Here is a 21,705-nt window from a genome sequence, read left to right on the forward strand (position 1 = left end):
TAAGTTTTACAGGGCAGTTTTATTAAAAAGCAGTATATTACTGCTAATTTTACAGTTTGATACTGTAAGTTTTACAGGGCAGTTCTAATAAAAAGCAGTATATTACTGCTAATTTTACAGTTTATCGCTGTAAATTTCACAGTAAAAGTCTGCTATAAAACAGTATATTACTGCAAATTTTACAGTTTAGAATTGTAATTTTTGCAGTTTTTCTTTGGAATGCGAGCTGCCAGTATTTTACTGTAAAAACAACAGCTTTTTTTTTGCAGTGCACTGTATAGAAATTTTTCATCGCTCGATGAATGTCGTCCAAAACAGAGCGTTTTCAAAGTAATTATTGCAACAGTATTTAATGACAAAATGAAATTTCTTATATTATTAACTTCAAAATAATATCATATTAAGAAAGCACAAAAAAAAGAGACTTTTATTTATTCATTTTGGAATTTTTTTTAAATCTTATTTATAAGTAAAACTTATGCACACCATGTTTCTTCATTAATTTTTCATTATATTTTAAATATTTCCCTTTTTGTTACGAATACATTTGTGGCTCTAGACATCTTTAGATTTTCAGCATAACGCATTGCTAAAATATGCGTTTAAAAATCAAATGTTTCCTGACATTTCAGTAAAACGTACTTAATCGCAATAAGATTTTAATTGAATTGAATCCTTAAATATTTTCGTTCTGTGCCATGCCTCTCAAAATAAATCAAAATAATCAATAAGCACTTACACGGGGATAGCTCTACTTGGGAAATTGACTGCAGAATGAGATTTGAAGGCTAGTAGTACCCTCTTTTTAAGATAGTAAAAGTAAGTAAGAGCACTATCCAACTAATTCGGAGAAAAAATAAAAAATCTCTAAAATCTTTCATCGCAGTTCATACATTGAGTATTTCATAAATGTTTTAATGTCAGGTTTCATTTTTAAAGAAATTAAAAGTTAAAGTTCTTCTTCAACATTTTTAACTTGTGCAAGACTGCTCTCATTCAGTAGCAGAAAAAACGATAAATGTTCTCGTTTGATGATTGAAGTTGATAGGCACGATCTTTAGGAGTAACATTTACGACATAAACTGTAGCTCCATAAAATATAAATTGATGTAAAAGGTTAGATACAGTCGACTGAGGAAAAAAGGGATAAAACTGTTTTTGCGAGATTTAAAAAAATAAAAATGTGAGAACACTATACATTAATACACGTTTTATTCAACGAATAGGATGTGTTTATTTTTTTGTTAGGGAGATATGTTGTAATTCCAATTCCTCCTGCTAACTTTCCCATCCCTCGCGTTTTAAAAACACAGCAACTTTAATCTTGTGGCACTATCGTCGGAACTTTTTATGACGTGAGATACCAGTAGGTAACCAAAAGGAAACGCCTAAGAAAATTATTGTGGAAAGAAACTTTAATGGCAAAATGATTGCGCCGCATTGGCCAAGTGGTCTGAGCGTTGGCTTGGTAAACTTAAGATGGTGGGTTCGACACCACCCGCAATCCGGATTGACGTATCCTTCTGTAGGTAACTATTTCCTGTAAATCAATATAAATAAAATTGATATTGCCAAACCTAATGTAGACGAACTGCCTGCATTTTTAGTCTGGTTCATGTGAGTGAAATTTACATTAAAAGCTGCTAGCAGCGACAGTGTTAGTTACCTTTTTTTAAAACCTCATTCAAAAATAAAAATAAAAAAATAAGACAGAGAAATATAGGTTAGTCATCCCCATTTTTTTTCTATTTTTCTTTCAAATATAGCATAAATTCCCTCGCGACATTTAGAGTAAGAACGAACTTTTAATTTAAAAAATGTTTTGAGAAAAAACATCATCAGAACTCGAAATTGTGTTCTTGGTTCATTTTAATTCTCCTTAAAAAAGAGCAATGATCTAAAAGAGCTACGAAGTTTACATTAAAGTGTAATTTGTTCGAAACAACTACCTAAAACTACGCAAAAAAAAAAAAAAAAAAAAAAAAATCAGGTCAGTCAACCATTACGTTTTTAATTTCTACTATAGTCGAACTTGCTTGTAACGAGAGCGAAGGGAACGTGATGTTTGCTCGTTATAACAGAGTGCTCGTACAAAACGAGTTTGGGAAAAAAATCATGAAAATTTATGCATGCTTGCTTTGTTTTTTGAATATTATTATTCAGTGCCAAAGAAGTTGATTATTTGATTTGAACTGTCTTATTATATCTTTCTCGTTTCTGTTTCCGAGAACGTGGGGTCCGAAAATCATCGTCATTTGCATACGTGGCTCTTCCGTATGTCGAGGAATATTTATCTTCAAATTCTTCACAATTGTCGTTATGGCGGTTAGTTTTCTCATTTTTTCCCCTCTCTCTTGACTTTCAGCTACAATATCCTCCCCCCCCCCGGAAGTATATCTCGGAAATAATAACATTCTCTTCAACAAATATATAACTTTTAAATGCTCTTATAATCCACGAATTTAAAAAAAAGGTCTTGTCATCGCTTGTTCTCATGATTTATGTCTCATATCTCTAACTTACCGTTGAATTCAAAACGTTAATGGAATTTTTCCAAAAATAGAATAATCTTTTGAGGAGGAAATAAACAGAAATTTTATGAATGACGAAAATATTACTCGCTTTAAGCGAGTTTTGCTCGTTAAAAGCGATTTTTTTTCCATAGACTTAACGTTGTACCAACCAAATTGTTTCGATTTTCTCGCTAAATTATAGTTTTCGTTAAAACAGGGGTCGCTATAAACGAGTTCCACTGTATAAGCTCTCCCTCTTCTTCTATCTATTTATATAACTTGTACAATTTTTCAGTAGTTATAAAACTACTTTTTATTCATCATCTGAAGTTGAAATACATTTTGTGAACTTGTAGTGAAAGACTTTTGATGTTAAAATAGTTTTTTCAAATATTAATTCATTACTTGAAGTTACTTAGTTAACTTTTAAACTTATTAATATACGAGAAAATGGTAACAAATAAAATAATCGTCCAACACCATATAGAGAAAAGAAAATTCAAAATTGCAAGGAAATTCACTTTTTTTTTGTCATTCGATATTATGATTTTGTCACATTCATATACATATTTATATTAATTGTAATTATGTAACAAAAGTAAATTAAAATAAAAGTTTTCTCGATCGACCTAAGTAGGAATTGAGTTTTTAAAAAATGTGTTTCACTTATTTCTTTTAAATAAATTCAAACATTTCCTCACACTTCTGTAGTAAAAACGGATTTTTCTAAACATAAAATGAGAAAAGTCTTTGCCAAAACTTGCAGTTTTGTACTTGATTTATTTTAACTCTCTATGTAAATGAGCAATTATCTGAAAGTGCTAAAAAAAAAACATAACTTTAAAGTATAACTCGTCTGAAACAACTATCTAAAAATAAGCAAAGAAAAAAAAGGTCAGTCCATCATTAGTTTTTTTTTTTTTTTTTTTTTTTTTTGCTATTAAATACAACTAAAAGTTTCCTCACACTTCTGAAGTAAAAATGGAGATGTTATTTATTAATTTTCTCTTTCTTTTTTATGAGAAAAATCATCGTCAAAACTCGCAGGTTTTTCATATACACTCGAACCTGTTTTTGTGCGATTTTTTTTTTTTTTTTTTTTTTTTTTGCGAAATGCGTGTGGTGTATGAAAATTACAATCAGATTGGGTCTCAATTGACGAGATTATTTATAAACCGAGCGCGAGGTAGTATCTTCAAGTGACGACAGGGTTACCCCGATGGGAGTGACCGTTTAAAGACGCAATTCCTAGTTATTTCCTAAGTGTTTGGGTCATTTTCTACGTCAGACATTTTTTATGCGATTAATATCCACCGCATAAAAAATATTTTTTAACTGCTGCGAAAACAACTGTTTATAGATACCAGAGAAGTTTTGGGCGATATCTTTTATGCGGTCTCTATCCACCGCCCAAAATCAGGTTTGGGTGTATTCAATTTGACTCTCCATGAAATTAAGCAATAAGCGAAAAGCGCAATGAAATAAACACTCAAGTATAACTAGTCCGAAACAGCTATCTAAAAATACACACAAAAAACTAGGTCAGTCAACAATTAGTTTTTTTTTTTTTTTTTTCAAATTCAATCAAAAGTTTCCTCACATTTTTGAAGTAAAAACCGAGCTGTTATTTAAAAAGAAAGTCTTTGCTAAAGCCAAAATAAAAATGTTCCTCATTCATTTTAACTCTCTATGAAAATGAGCAATAAGCTAAAAGCGCTAAAAAGTCAACACTAAAAGTATAACAAGTCCGAAACAACTGTCTAAAAATAGGCAGGAAAAAAAAAACAGGTCAGTCAACCATTAGAGTTTTTATTTTTTTCTTTCAAATAAAGCCAAAAGTTTCCTCGCGCTTCTGGTAGTAAAAACGGAGCTATTTTCGTCCAGAGGCACAAGCGAATTCTTCTCGGATGCATCACATTCCCAGTTTCATGAACCTCCATTGGCAGCTCTTTTTACTCACTTCACAAAGATAGCTGAGAAGATGTCTTTTCTCTGACAGTTTGATTGTTTTCGCACAATATAGGCACCCCAGGCGTGTAAAACTTAACTTGCGCGTTTTACGATCTCAACAAATGATATTCTGTGTATTGTTTTTCGTAGTTTTCACTGCGCTGTATTTTTCCGACTTCTCTTTTTGTGCTGAAGCGGGTTCAAGGTGAAAATTCTTGGCAGGATTTCTCCCTTTCATATGTTGTCGCTTGTATTGTGGCCCTACGGTTTTCTTGGCGTTTATCGTTTAGATATAGTGAATTGGAAATTAAGTAATTTTCCAAGATTTAAAATACTAATTTTTTTTAACTAAAAACCTTTAAGTATTTTTTTTTTTGTGAATGAATTAATGAAGGATGTCTGTACAGTAATTCCCCTAAAAGTAATAGCCTTAAAATAAGTTGTATTTTACCTCATGATTTTTTTTTTTTTTTGTCATTTTTTCAAAAATAAAGTACATAAGAATGACAGCTTGAAATAGATATGAAATACTTCCATTAAAGGTAATTACCACGACAACTAATTTCCGTTTTACCTAATAAAGATCTTTTTTTACAATTTTTTCAAAAATAAAGTACATAAGGAGGACAGCACGAAAAGGATATGAAGTAATTCCATTGAAAGTTATTACCTTCTAAAGTCATTTCCATTTTACCTAATTAAGATTTTGTTTTACAATTGTTTCAAAACTAAAACGCATAAGGAGGAAAGCATGAAATGGATATGAAGTAATTCCATTTAAAGTAATTGCCTTCAATAGAATTTTCAATTTTATCTAATGAAAATTTTTAACTACTTTTTCAAAAATAAAGTTCATAAATTGACAGGATAAATGATATGAAGTAATTACATTTCAAGTAAATACCTTCAAAAGAAATTTCCATTTTACCTAATGACGATTTTTTTAACTACTTTTAAAAAAATAAAGTATATAAATTGACAGGATTAAATGATTTAGAGTAATTACATTTTAAGTAATTACCTTCAAAAGTAATTTACATTGTACCTAATGAAGATTCTCTTTTACGATATTTCCATGAAAGAAGTTCGTATGGATGTCAGTACAACATGGATATAAGTAATTCCAGTACACGTTATTTGCTTTAAAAGCAATTTCCTTTTTATGAATTGATGGCCCTTTTTTACGGATATGTACAGAAATAAATTTTGAAAATAAAAACAATTTTTTCGAATTTGTTTTCAATTTCGCGACTATTTGCTGGCAAATCCGAAATTTTTTGTCATGGTAAAGGTTTTCTTAATTTCCGAAATTATTCATGGGCAAATACGTATCAATGCTGTAAAAACATGTGCACATAAAAATTTCAAATAAATTTTTTTTTTTTTTTGGGGGGGGGGGGGTCCTGATTCATTAAAGATATTTTTTATCGTAACTGAACGAGTTTTCCAGTAAAGCATCACCTTTTCTTTCAGAAGGTTTTAATTTCATTGTATTTGCTTATTTGTTTTTCGCATCTTCCCGCGGCAACTCGTCATTTTTGTCAATAAAAGAAAGAAATTAAAAACAGTGAAATACGAAAAAAAGTAAAAACGTTAAACCAAAAAAAAAAAGTCTGCTGAATATAAAATATTTCTTGTATGATAACAAAGTTGCAGATGATGTTCGAAAGCAAATTTGTCATTCAATATTCAGAAATAAAATTCGCATCGTTTAAAAATACATTTTTATTTAACATATTCCTACGTAAATTTAAAATGTTATGGAATAAATAGAAGTTGTTGTATATTCAGCCTAAACTAAAGAGCAATCTTATAAATTTCGTTCAGTTTATTCATTTTCTAGAGAAACATAAAAATACCTGCATGCAAGTTATTCTATTTCATTTAAAAGAAGAAAACTCACAGTGGTGCTTCCTTCCTCTGTAATTCTAAAAATACATGTTTCACAATTTATGCGTTCGACATTACAATAGAACAATGACATTTTTCACATCCCCAGAATTACTTTCAAAAGAGTTCCGAAATATATTAAACAGCAGTTTTACTTTAGAAACTACAGTTAAACAAATGCAAATTGAAAAAATAGATTCTGTTTACGGAAAAAAAAGTCACTCTCGAAATACGAATAATGGCGTATAATATCAATTAAAGAAAATGCTGGCAATTTTATTAAGTTAACATCATTATCATGGCAAAATCTAAGGAAAAAAGAATTAACTTATTTAGGTGAGCAGAGGAGAAGAAAACTAATTATGTTGATGATAGATAATATAAGAAACACAATCTACTTTTTTCCCGATAATTTAAAGAGATGAAAGTTAAAATATATTAAAGGGGAAAAAATGTCATTAGTTATATTAAAACATGTGACTAATTGGTTTCGTGCTGATTATTTTCTACATGTTTGGTCAAAAAAAAGTAAACAGGTTTTTTATGGATAATAGGTAGGGTTTTCATTTCGGGAAACTGAAACCTGACTTCAACAATAAAAAATACATAAATAAAATAAGGGATCGTATTAAGGAATTACATCGTAAATAATTTCTATTATTACATATAATTTATTAATAAATATGCATTACTCCTTTAAACATTTTTTTTTTTTTTATTGAGCCACACTGAAATTAAATCTTGCTTTTTAAAAAAAGTTCGTCCTCGGTTTATGCAAAAATACAACAAATGATGCAAAACAAAGGGAGGGGAAGTCGTAAATGACAACTTAAAATAGCGATGTGATTCAAGCTTTTGTTATGAAAAAAATCAAATTATTCACACTATACTTTCATGAAACAGTGTTCGATATTTGTAAAAAAATATAATTTTCTTGAAAGATTAGTCAGAAGAGAAAGGGAGAGAAGTAGTGATTTTTGATTTATCTTCATTTCTTCTAAGAGTATGGGTTTCAGAACAATCTTGCTGTTCTATAACAGTCTAAGATCCCGCAAGGCTTGACCTAACCTCATCGAGTTTCCAATAACTATTACCATAGATCAACGGTTCCCAACCTTTTTTACCTTGCGAATCCCTTACAAAATCTGTACGGCTAACCCCTTGAGCACTAAGTACTAAGTGACAAGCCCCCCCCCCACACACACACAACCAGTAAAATTTGGGAGGTTTATCCTTTGTGAAACAAAAACAATAATTGCAAAATACGGAAGTACAAACAAGCTAAAATTATAGCTAAAAAATTCCAAAACAAATTCAACGGAACAAACTCATTGATAATTCTTTGACTTTCAGAGCATTTTTAAAAAAGTCTTAATAGAATTGTTGTGGAACAAAGAATTTCAAAGTTTTGCTCAAATGTCTTGTCTGACAGTTTCAATATTCTATTAGGTTCAGCATTTAATTTCCTCCAGCATTTATCTCTATATGCTGAAATTCACTTTTCCCGTAGAAACTTTGCAGAAAAGGGGTAATAAAATTTAAAATTTATTTTCCTGTCACAACAGTAGATTTATTCGTTCCACTAAATCAATCAATTAATAATGATCTTTCAAAATATCTTTCAAAGAAAAGGTCTCAGATTAACTAAATGATCTTTTTCATTCCAGTAAAATAAGGAAGTTTTCTAATTTTACTGGAAAAGACTGAGAATCTAGTTGTTTGATATAAGGATGCATTGTGTACATAAATCGTTTGAGTGCTGAAAAAGAAGTCCTTTCCCTCTGCTAAAAGTGTGGAATAAAATGCGTTATTTTTTATTTTGTTTCATTTTTGAAAAATGATAGAAACGTCTGCAATTAACTCATATTGCATAAACGGTAAATTTTGCCAACAAAAATATTTTTATGCTCACTTATTTTTTCTCCCCAAATTTTTATTTTTTCATTCCGAAATTTGTTTTACAACGTGCCTCACTGTAGCAACAAACAGCAGCACCATTGCATTTATTGTCTCACTCGCATTTTCGGCAATGTTTCTTCGTACTCAAATGGTACAGAGACTAAAATTCAGTAAAAAATGTTTCAAACGCTTTCATATGCTCCCCCCCCCCGCTTCTCTCCCCATATAATGTTTCCTTCAAATTCAATCGAATTTTCCAATTGAAAGGAGAAAACTGAAGCGTTCACATGCTTTCGTCTAAGTACATTGCATTCAAAAGTTGAACTTTTTTCGGCACGGGTTCAATTCTATCATGCTCAAAGAAATCGGTAAAAAACCCGTACCATGTAATGACATATTTAATTCTTTAGATTCACAAAATGGAATGTCAGCAAGTGTTCCAACACTAGGTTCTTAGACAATTTTGCCAGCAAAGTTCGGTTTTTGACAACTAACCAAATTAATATAACAGTGAAAGTTTTCAGGAAACCATTCCCTAAGGAAATAAAAGGATAAGTCAAAGGCTACTTTTATTGTTAATTAGATATTTCTGTTAAACAAAGATGAGAAGTGACCGCATATGCTTGCGCTGAAAGGCTTGTTCTCACGTGTGCAAAAATGCAATCACGATCGCGTGGGATTTTGATCCCAAAAAGTTGAACCGAATCGTTTTTACACACAATAAAGGAGCATTTTAGCCACTGAGTTAAATGTCATACCCAGACACAACAAAAGTAATGGAAGGTGGGAAAAAAATTGTTAAATATTTATTCTTCTTTTAGAGTCACATATCTGGTAATATTTAACTATCGATCCGCTCTTTTTATTTACTATAATTTTTAATGCATTTCTTTTCTTCAATTTAACTATATACTAATCCTGTTTTATATAATCAAGTTCTAAGAAGGAAGCCGATTTTTCAGCTCCTTCATCTCATCCGTTTCTGTAAACATCGGTAGAAGAAATGGAAACGCGTTTGTTTCCCGCTAAAGTTTTACTAAGCTGTTCCTTTTTTCGCTTTTGGAGAAATGTTATTGTGGATGTTTATAATAGGCAGTTACCTGGCATTTCAACTTGGATGCACAACTTTACTAACCAAGAGTCTTTTCATTAGTATTGCATACATTAATTTTATTATTTCGTTAATATTTTCATTTTAAATGATGGATGTTTGTGTCGTACGGATCACCATGACATGGATGATGATTTTCCGGGTCGGGATTTGAACCACGGACCTTTGTGATGCAAACCCAGTGCTTTAACCACTGAACCAAAATTACCTCAAGGTTAGGGGGCAAAGTTAAGTTATGTGCTCTCTGAGGTACGCCACATATTTGTAACAGCATTTTCACTTATTGATTCTTAGAAACTCAAAGCCCCTTCGAATCTACTAACTTTTTCAAGCCTAATTATCTTTGTATACAAGTATACTGTGTGCATATAGGTGTATAGATGTGTATATATATATATATATATGTGCATGGGTATGTTTAGGTATGGGTACGTATATGTACATACGTCGTAATATCATCTCTCATTTCTTTTTCTCCCCCTCCATTTAACTGCCATGGTACCCTTCACCCGGTTAAGATAGAAATGGCAGCAACGAAGGTATCATTGGTTAAAATAAAATAAAATAGTTCAAACTACGTATATCAGTTTCAGCAGTTATTATTTGCATTTTTCTTTTCAAATAATTTCCTTAAAATAAACTAAAAGCACAGATAGAACCTCAAAACATGGCAACATCAATACTATTTACTTAAATATACCTAAAATATAATAATCACTACAATACTTATAACAATAATAATAAATAGAGAAAGCCGAAGAATAAGCTAGCATTAAAAAGTTGTTTCGGGTGTTAAAGCAAACATAACATCTACTGATAAGGTCCAGAAACTTTCAAGCTTATTAAATTGCCTTTGTATACTTACTTATTTATTTACTTGTTCTTTTATTGTAATAACCGTATAAGAATCTTTCATAGAAGTACAAAAACGCAGTAAGTTACGGGCATCGTGAAACAAATTCATGGTACGTTTTTGTGTCTGCTAGGTGTAGGTGCACCCTAAAGCGTCATAACTTCTGCTTTTACAACACTTTCTCGGACAGGTAAAAGTAGACAATAGCCTGCTCTATTGTCTTTGTAATATTTCATCGTTTTATTCTCATTACTTCCTTTTCTTTGTTTGAGAAAAAGAACTTACATTGCGAAACCTTGTTAACCCTTTTAGCAAAGTGACGCGCATTAGAAAATGCGCTGCTAAAGAAGACTTTAACATTTGCCTTAACTCATTAAAATTAAATCGTGAGCTTTTATATGCTTGACTAACAAAGTTTTTTTGTATCGTAAAATTTGGACATTTTTACCCTTTTCTCGCACAGTAAAACTTTAGTTTTTGGGAAAAAAACTTGTTTCATCACCTAATGTTGTATTGTTTGTTATATGCGCTTGCTTTAGAAACAAATGAACATTCATCATAATTATTGTTGATCATTTCCCAGCCTATTGTCTGAAACTTTAAACTGACTAAAATGACTGTCTTAAAAATTTCCATTTACGTTCACCCTCGTAAAATGTTTTTTTTTTAATTTTAATTATTAAAATTATTTTTTAAATCAGAAATTGACATAGTCGGTGATAGTTGACTGAACGAAAAGACTTGATGTATAAAGAAGCAAAAATATGTACTGCATTACGAATAGATACCACATAATCTGCTATATTTACTTCACAGAAGCCAATAAGTAACAAATATTGCCTCGTCACACATTTAGAATGCACAGTGCCGCTGAGTTAGTTGTACCCAGAATGAGCTAGCTGGCTTTCGGAACTAGGAGAGATGATTGAAAGAATATTAACTTCCATCCTTTAGGACACCAATCCTCCTTCCCCCTCCCCCCCGCTTGAAAACCGATTATGTACCTTATAGGCGGCTGGTGCAACAAAAAAGTGGTGGATCAAAAGAAATTCGGTGGGGGGTAAAGCTGACTTTTGTTTGGAAAATCGAATTTTTGAATTGTAACGTTATTAATAATTAAATCACTTAAAAATCAGAACAGACCCTCAAAAATCTGGTTGAACTGCCACAACAATCGATTTCCTCTATTCAATTCAAAAGTTAAATTTTAAGTTTTTTGTTATAGTGACTTGAGGAAAACGTAAAACACACAACAGTCACTGCTTTTTTTGTTAATCATATAAATCGATCCACACAATCATTTTTCGATCGATTATTACTTTTACAAGTGAGGGAAGCATTTTCCTCCTTGACCTCCACAGCAGATTTTTTTATAGCGCTGAATCTGAAACACCAGGTTGGATTGAAGAAAAAGCTGAACCAAGTGAAAAATTTAGACCTTATATATATATATATATATATATATATATATATATATATATATATATATATATATATATATATATATATATATATATATATATATATATATATATATATATATATATATATATATATATATATATAATTATCTTTAGTATTTTTTAAGGTAAAATTTTAACGACACATTTTTCTAAATGTTCAGTATTTAAAATAAAAGTCAGCGCTATGCTAAAGTGGCTTACTTCTTTGATTCATGACACCCTTCTCACTGGAACATCAGACTTCTCTTTACGAATGAGATGGCAATTGTAATATTACAAAGTTTTTGCTTTGACTTAAAAGTAAATATTCAAAATTAAAATGCGCTAAATAATAAGTACAACACCCTCTCTGTAATGTTTTCTACCAACGTAACTGATGATCAATATAATTTAAAATTCAGGAAGCATATTTTTTTTCAGAATTTCGTCGCTGAATTCCGTAAAATAAATAATAAATAAGCAGTTTTTTTAAATATAAATACATTTATTAATGTTTGCATTACTATTGCGTTATGCCAGAAGAACGACATTTCACGAAAGTAGTTCAGACTTCTGGAAAATCTTTTTATGAGTGGCTTTATCCCAAGAGTTATTTTATTATGTGTACTATGCATGTGTGTATTTTACTATAACTACTATCTATGTACTTTATATCAAGATGGTTCAAAATAATTTTAAGCTTCAGGATTTTTGTCTAAAAATGTATTTTAACATATTTTCTAAGGGAATATTTTTCAAGTTGAAACTTAATGTCGCTGTTGGTTTTTAGAAAAAAGGGGGATTCAAAAAGAAAAAAGCCCATTTCAAATAGCGAAGAGTGGCGCATACGTTTTTAAAATATTATATTTTCTCTGAATAAATTGGGAAAATATTTAATTATTTCATTATCAACACCGATTTACAAATATAGTATCTGATTTTTTTTTTTTTTTTTTTTGATGTAGTATTGTGCTATTGGAACCAATATTGACTGTTATTAATGCTAAATTTTCGTCAAATATATTTTGTGCCTTATAATGGCAGCAAGCATTGTTGTATCTTATAATTCCTGTTCAATGTTTTATCCTATTCTTTTATTTAAATGATTTAGCATCGATCCATTTGCAGACAGTAAAAGCTCCTTTATTTCAATCTGAAACGCCAAGGGAATGTGTACCGTCTTTCTTAACCACAAAGATGGCGTCCATCTATTATCTCCAATTAGGTGTAATAAGACTTGATGTAATGAATGTGGTTTCCGGTAGTGCTCCTTCCTTCTTAGAAAAGGTCTTTTCGGATGCCAAATCGAGGTTACCCCCACATAGAATTAACTAAGCCACTACGACGGCAGTTAATTCTGTTCTGAGGAATGTAACCTGCACAGAATGGAACATTTTGTTGCTCAAATTGAAGTGTATTTGGTGGAATTCATTGCTTTGATTACCAGACAGAATTCAATTTCGGCTGCAATGGATAGCATTAATCTGATCCATTGCACTATAATGACAAATGCCATGCTTTCCAGAAGTACTGAAATGCTCAGGTCTAATCTCGTAATCTCAATGGACTTTTTTTTTTTTTTTAATGTGTAAAAATGCATGCCTCATTTTCTGTAAATAATGTTAGTAATACAAAAAATAGCGCAGAAATTAGCGTGTTTTATATATTTTGAACCGTTTGTTAACTATTTTAGAAAAACTATTTTGGAATGTGAACTTACAAGGCCACAAGCGGTGAGTTAATTTTGGTGTTAATTTGGTGAAAAATTAATGATCAATGTGCGATTGCACTAATAAACATTTTAAGTCATTTAATTGTTGGCAAAGAATCGGAGCAATGTCAATAGTTAAATTAGTTTTTCTTTTTTTTTTTTTTTTGCCGCAATCGCCTATTAACCCCTTCAGTCGGAATTATGAAATACTTAAAAAAAAACCTTTTTTATTCTGTGGACAGTGTACTACGGTAAAGAGTATCTTACTGACAAAATTTAAAGTTTGTAGATGAAACATTAAAAGAGTTATGATGCGTCCAGTAATCCGGGCATACATTTTTGAAATACATATTTGAAGTAAAAAAACGATAAAACATCAAACAAACTTCATTGTAAAATGTTTTATAAACACCATCAAAACAAATTATTATAATTTAAAATGATGAAGAAAAGATTATGTTTTTAAAAAAATTACACAAAAAACTTCGCTTTTGCGACGAGAACGTATGGTTGAAAAAAATGATCCACTCTAAATCTCGCAGACAGTATTTGCTAGCGTTGTCATTCAATAAACAAAACATTCTTGCACAGATAATAATAAGCAGAACCAACTGCAAAAAAGTCAAGTAATTTAATCAGTTATTAAATGATTAGCAGCTGTTTAAAACTAATCTGAGGTATACTGGACAAAAGGTCTGAAGGAGTCAATTGACGAATAAAATGTTAGTAATTAATTATAAGCTAGGGCTAGACTTTTAAAATGAATTCTGCTTTTGCAATTAGCATAATTTTGTTGTAGTGATTATACGTTAGAGTCTAGATTTTATGAATATTGTCTGATTACCGATAAGATGGAAATGCTAGAATCTGGTTTATTGGCAGAAATGGGCGCATCTATTAGTTTGCAGGGATGTCAGCATTTGCAAGTGTGTTAGCCACTAAATTATGCAGAGCTACATTCAAATGAGAGAAACATCCACTTCATATTTTCACATTTGCCGATTCCAAACCAACCGTGGATGGAGAGCAAAATACAGATGAATGTTTTTTAATGGCCACAACATAGTAGTTACGGTTTTAAAAACATAATTTAATATCATATTTTATCTTTATTTTTAATTTCCTCATATTTAAATAATCGTCTATTAATAAATCCAATGCTATATGCCAGTAAATGCATTTGCTTTTCAACATGTAGTTAGATGATGGTTTTAAGCCTAACTCAAAACAAAATTATGCAAAAAGCCGTGATTAGAAATGTTGTAGGTTATCCTAATTTTGTTAATGAAGTTCCTAACTTAATTAACTCCCATTGAAGATTTCGTAAAAACATTTGCAAAAAAAAAAAAAAAAAATGACTGGCCAGATTTTCCATCTACAAAAAATACTTGTACTTAAACATAATTCTTTTTTAATGTTTTTGAATTTCATTGTGAATTTTGTTTGAATTAAGTTACTTGCAACATGTTTTTTCAAGTACCTTTCAATGTCCTGCGCCATTGTATTTTTCCATTTGAAATAGGTTTCTGAAATTAATTCAAAAACATGCAAGGACTTTCACAAATAGAATTATGGCTGCTGCATTTTTCCACTAACGATACACTTAATAGAGGAATCCAATTCCACGCTGAACTAAAATTGTAATTTATTTGACTTCTACTCTCATTAATGCTAGTCAAATGTCATCCAGATATATGCTTTATCTTTATAGGAATTAAAAAGTAATATACTCTTTTAAGTTTCTAAATGTTTCAATTTGTTAAGGTTTTGCTGTTCAATATGAACAAGTTCTTCATATAATCCAACCCGATTTAAAATTCCCCTCGCATCACCTTTCAAACATAAAAATTGTTTATAGTTTTTATCAGTTGCCTTATTTGAGATCTCAAATTTCAGAACTCTTAAATATGAAATAGGTAAAGAAAAAACAATTTTAAAATGTTAGGTTTCTCTTACGTATAGTTTTTGAAGCAACCATAAATTTTCCTTCAGACCATATAACTAGTAAAAGGTGAAAAAAAAAAGATAGTGAGCAACCTCATTCACTTGTTCATTAACATATAAATGCTATCTTAATAACATTATTATAGCATTGCAATAACTTACTGGTTTATTTTTAGTACCATAAATTAAAGCTTAAAAAATAAGAAAAATATGATCAAGAGGTAAAAATCATAAAGCAATTGCTGTTTTTTTTTATTAAAAAAGGCTAATCACAAGAAATAAGAATAAACAAGATTTAACACAAACAAGCATTAGCAATCATTCGGAATGTTACTAATGATGTCAAAATCAAAAACTTGAACTAAGACCAGCAAAAAAAAAAAAAAAAAAAGGAAAGAAAAAAAAAACTGGCACTGTACTTCAATTGTACAATAAAAAGCTAAATGTGTATTAGAGTTTTGATTTTGAGAGGTCAAATGATTTAAAAAATAGTAATCCTTTTCCGGTTACAGATGTTTCATAGCGCTGTAATACGTATGGAAAGAAGTTCAAGGAAACAAGGAATGTAGTGAGTTCGAGCATTATTTGAAATTTTCAGTCATGCAGCTCATTCAAAACCACATTAAGCGTGCTGTAAGCACATAACAGAGAATGATGTTTCAAAAACTGAAAAACATTAAGGTGATGCCATAGTTACAATACATAATACATATAGGATGTACATGAAATACACTGCCAGCTCAGTCATTTCCAGCCGAGGACTGCAGTTTCGTGCTTATTAGCACGAAACTGCAGTTCAGTAAATTACTGCAGTAATTTACTGAATATACCATGCCTTGCCTTCAATTTCCGAGTTGAACCGAACCATTGCTTCGGTCACTCCTCTGGTCTGCGCTAATTCTATATTAGCTACCAGTTTGTTTGGCACTCTTGGCTTCCTTAAGAGATTTTCCATCTCCAGCTCAGTCACTTTCCTATGCTGGGCTGATGAGTGCTAATAAGCACGAAACTGCAGTTCTCGGCTGGAAATGACTGAGCTGGCAGTGCATTTCATGTATTTCTGCTTTAGCCCTGGCTAATGGGCAGTAATTTATTGAACATATTGGATGTATTAAAAGTCATATTCATGCTGGTTTTTAAACTTTTTCTGTTCACAATCTAAAAAGAATGTACTTAAAAGCCATTCAGTATAAGATCCGTAAAATTATATAATATGTTTTTTTATTCAATTGATTGAACTTAAAAACTTAAGCACAAGAAAATCATTTAAAATTAGTTTCTTCAATTTTTTCGATTATTTTGGTGGAAGCACAGTTAAATTTACAGCAACACTCATCCAAAGCATAAGGTAACTTACTTGCATGCATATGAGATTGTCAAGGTTTCATTAAGTTTTGCACACAATCTCAGTTTATTTATTTTTTTTTTTTTTTTGAAAGAAAAACTCAATTTGTTAATGAAAGACAAACATATTAATAATAAAAATAAGAAAAATACAGGCTGAATGCTTCATAACAAAATTAGACAGAACATTCCAAAGATTTCTCAATAAATAAATAAATAAATAAAATAAACAAATAAAAAATAAAATGAAAAACAAGCGTAATTTAGGTTACATTTTTTAAAATTATTGATGTATATGGCTGCATGAGTGAATAGTCAGGTCTTGACATACGTGCCTATGTTAATTTACATTGAAGAAATTAAAAAGTTAGAGTGGTATTGTTGAAGAATTTAGCGTAAAAATAGTTACAAGCACGTTTAAAGGCACATACTTTTAACGTAAGCTCCTTGCAGATGCATAAAATGTACAAAAAAGGCTTTTTCTGCTTAAATAATAAGAAACTGAATGCTTTAAATGTCCAATAAAAATCAATTGCGTGCAATAAACAGATGTAATCAAAATATTGATCTTAACTTTTCTTTTTTTTTTGTATTGTGCTGTACGTTGCTTGCCGCCACCATTACGCAGGCAGTAAACTTTTTTTTAAAGCAGCGGTGTTACTATCAGTGCATGTTGCGATGGAGAAAAATGGTTTTCACAAGGAGAAAAATAACACATTTTTACGTGAAGAATTATTAAACGTTTCCAAAAAAGAAAAATATCTATCTAAAAATCAGCAAAAGAAGCCGCCTATAAAAGCTCTTCAATAAGAGGTGATGCGCTATTGCTACTATAAATTACACCAACAGTTTGAGGATGTAAAAATACATTTTTTTTTCTTTTTCAAATTTTTAAAAAGCATGAACTTTGACTAATTATTTTACTGGAAAAAGCAAACCATCATATATTTTTCCAACACAGGCCAAAATGATGCACATAGCGTTAGAGATATGGATAAGAGGAACACAAAGCTTCCAAGCTCATGCTGCATTACCTGACGCTGTAGGCCACCCACCGTTTTGTCTTCAAGTTTATCAACAATGCAGTGGAGATAAGTAGTCTGTCCTATTTGTGTAGTGACATTTCTAGTAGTTACCGGCTCAACGATGAATTGTTTACCATTCAGAAGTGCTGCAGGAGGAACAACGGATAAGCCGGAAAACTTGGAAAATGAGAAGGAAGGCTTGGGAAGAAGATGCCTCAAGGGCAGCTTGGGTATTTCTAGCTGTTTGGAAGCCACTCCTAGAAAGACAATTGTTTATCATGAAATACCTGCATGTAATTAATCATTTATATTCATTCACACAGTTCATAAACTGTATCCAAATGTATATTTAAAAAATGAAAATTAAAAGGTTTAATGTTAAATAGTAATAATTCCCCCCCCCCCCCCCCGACTTAACTAAATAGTTATTCCCTTACGTTAGTCGCTCGCACCTGATAGGTGCATCGCTAACTACAATTTCATCCCCCTCCCCCCTCGGCGTCATTTAAGCTCCGCTGGTGTCCACCGGAGGCGTTTTTCACGTGGCAGAACTTTTTAAATTTTAATAATAATGAATCAACTGTTCTAAAATATACTCTCATAAATCACTTAAACTAAAATTAATTTAACACAGCTTTCAAAAAACTCGGAATAAATTGCATCGCACAGTTTTAACACGAATAATTATGTCAGAAAGATTGCGCAAGATTGGGACACTCTTTTGAGATTTTTTTTTTCAAAAATCGTTTTTCAAAAAATCTTAATTAACCAAAAAACCAGTTGAAAGTCGGATTTTGTGGGGAAATGATACAAGTATTCAAACAAACAGAAATTGATAACAGTAGCAAAATTTACATATTTAAGAGAATCACGATGATTTTTATTCCCAATTCAAACGTACTAAGGAAATTAGATATCACATGCTTCACAGTTTATACGGATTGGATACATTTTGGAAGAAGGGGACAGCTGCATTTATTCCAAAATGTCATGTGACAACTTATCGCTCAGACGATGTGCCAGATATTGGAATCAAGAAAATGTCTAAAGATGCCACATCTACTAGACAAACAAAAGTAGAAATAATTTTACTTGTTTAATTTCGGCACAAATGCATTTGTCTCATTCCTACGTTTTTCCTTTACTAAATCATAGAAAAAAAATCTAATCGGGAACAAAAGTGTTTCAAATAGGCTAGACTATAATTTCAACTCAAAAAAAAAAAAAAACGTTCAAAAACTTTGTTTTTCTGACATAATGCTCAGTCTATTAGATAAAAAAAAACTGCTTGGTTTTTAAACACGAAAATATATTCAGCATAAATACTCGTACTCTAAAATATTTGCATTGTTTAAATACAAATATTTAAAAATATAAATGTAATAATAAGAGCTAGTGGATGCCAATCGCATTAAAATACTCAATCGAGCAACTTTAATTTAGCTTAAGACAGTGTCTCAGTTATCTTTATCTTATAAAGCTGAAAGCCTGGATCTCTGTCGTTATGTCTGTGACGCCTAGTGTAGCGCCTAGACCGTTCGGCAGATTTTTATGAAATTTGGTGCAAAATTAGTTTGTTGCATAGGGGTGTGCACATCTAAGCGATTTCATTTTCTATTGCAATTTTAAGAACATTTTACCGAGCAAATTATCCTAACAGTGACGAGTAAATTACCATAATACGGACGAGCAAATTACCGTAACGTGGGCGAGCAATCTAACATAGCAAATTGGTGAGAAATTCATCATCCATTATTTCTAAATATACAGGCGAACCAAATGACCATTTAATTTTCTACTACGGGCAAAGTCGTGCGGGTACCACTAGTAACTAATAAAATTAAAGAATCTATTACATACTACATTTTAATTCACTTATCTCGACAAATTCACACTTAAATTTCTAGTGCAGTAAAAATAAAGCGTCTATTAATATTCTTAGTAGAATCACGAACATTGTGAACATCTATTGTTCTAATCAAGTGTAATTTATTGCAAAATAGGAAATGAATTACTATTGTACAAATGATTGAATGCATTACAAAGATCATTAGTCTTAACGACAACTATTTCAGTTTTTTGCCACGCCGAAAAAAACGCCCCTGCAATTTCCACTGATGTAACGACTGATTATTATTGTTGCTATACTTTCACTGGACCTACATTTCTATGCACGTAAAACTCTCATTAAAGTTTCTATTTTTTTCCTCGGAAAATGAAGCTAATCTGTCCTCAAAACGTTCAGCTTAGTTTATAGAAGATTACTGTTTTTTTGTGATTATATAACGATGGTGGGTCGCTTAGCGCTAATGATAAGAAAAATGGCGTTGCTATTATGTATAGGGATAGGTACAAATTTGAAGAAGTAAGGATGTACACATACTATGAATGAGTAAGGTGTGAAAGGTCATAGATTGAGATGTGATGACTCAACGTGGGTGGGATATTTTGAGCTGAAACGTTTTCATCATCAAGAACTTTACTTACCGGAATTGAAGTCAGTGTTGTGTAAAAATTATGATAAGAAAAATTTTCAAAACAGTCTCTTCTCGAAATATTTATAACTGCGATCCGAAAATAATCAATTACGAATTCGCAAAGGCTAGAATAAATAGATTGCAAAAAAAAAAAAAAAAAAGGAAATATTATCTGGCATGGAATCCTGCAGTATTTTAACTGGATGTTATCAGAAGAAAGAGAAAAAAAATACAGAAACTTAAAAAAAATACCTTCAAAGTAGAAAAATAATAAATAAAATAAATAAACGGTAATGAAAATCAGCAAGGACGATCTAAAGGCATCAGGGAAAACAATAGGGTAACCATAAGCAGTTTGTTATTACAGATTAGTTTAAAAGTTTGATGACTGTTTTGAATGACATAACCATTAAAAATATTTTTAAATGTTTTTTTTAATTGTTCTTTTCTCACTTATTTTTCACGATGAAATGTGTTAGTATTGTTTCTTTAGGTAAAATGGAAAAAAAATAAATTAAAACAAAAATCCACTCATAATAATGTTTTCTCATATTCATAAAGTTTAGTGTACTTATAAATTATAAGAACATCTAAACATAATAAATTGGATTCATCAAGGACTAGAAACTAATTAAAATGATATCATAAAAAACTATATTAGTAAAAAACTTGGACATCAAAAATAGTTTTATAATTTCACGTGTTTCTTCTGTTCAGATAAATGAAGTAATATCTAATCAAAATGTAAATACGTTAGAAATAGAGGCACAATTATGCAGCAGAGATAGGACGACCAAAAAAATAGATAAAAATAAAACCGAAAAAAAATCTAATAAACCAAATTCATTTCGAATTTCTTATTGCACTTTTAATCAACTTTATCACAAACATTTCCAGCATTAATCACGCAACTTTTTTTTAATAAAAATAGATAAAAGAAACATTATCGAATCGCAAAACACGAGTATGTTGGCGGTTTTGATTGATAATTCTAGTTTGTCACTCACCAAAATATATTACCGCCTCAAAAACCCTTCCAGAAAGTAAACCGATAAGCTTCTTCAGAGAAAGAGATCCCTGCGAGCTGTGAGAGGTTAAAGGCCACTTGAGGTTTAGGAAGCGTACTGATTCGATGCAGAGAAGTTGCTTGCTGACTTGACAAGTGTGTTTATACACTACTAAACAAGAAAGAGCTTACATACGAAACCAACCTACTTCAGAATCTCCTTCTGATTCCCAGGCTAAACTTATCTCAGTTCGAATTGGGTTCTTTGAGTAGTTCTTTCTCATAAAAAAAATCCACCTCAAGAAATAGGCTTCTGGGAAAAAATGAGAAGTCTATTTATTTAGAAAATATAGCTAATGGATTTAAAGTGACATGCTTTGTTGTTAAATGTTATGGGATTTGAACGCTTTTTGAAAATTTTCAAATTTTGAAGTAAACATCACACGTAATTCAATCGTTTACCCCAAAAAAAGTAGAAAATCAAATGAAATTTTGCACAAAAGTGTTTGAAAAAAGCCAGTATTATTACAGATCATAAAT

At 30.8% G+C, this 21,705-nt stretch overlaps 1 protein-coding gene across 1 annotated transcript in view; it reads right to left on the reverse strand.

Annotated features, from left to right (window-relative positions):
* Positions 1 to 21,705, reverse strand: part of LOC129229514 (zwei Ig domain protein zig-8-like) — a 244,507-nt gene that overhangs the window by 34,951 nt on the left and 187,851 nt on the right. Inside the window, exon 2 of the mRNA XM_054863834.1 lies at positions 17,692 to 17,939. Within this exon, the coding sequence (XP_054719809.1) occupies positions 17,692 to 17,939 (248 nt within the window). The remainder of the gene's footprint in view (positions 1 to 17,691; positions 17,940 to 21,705) is intronic.

This window comes from Uloborus diversus, chromosome 1 (assembly GCF_026930045.1).
Source record: "Uloborus diversus isolate 005 chromosome 1, Udiv.v.3.1, whole genome shotgun sequence".
Classification (NCBI taxonomy): domain Eukaryota; kingdom Metazoa; phylum Arthropoda; class Arachnida; order Araneae; family Uloboridae; genus Uloborus; species Uloborus diversus.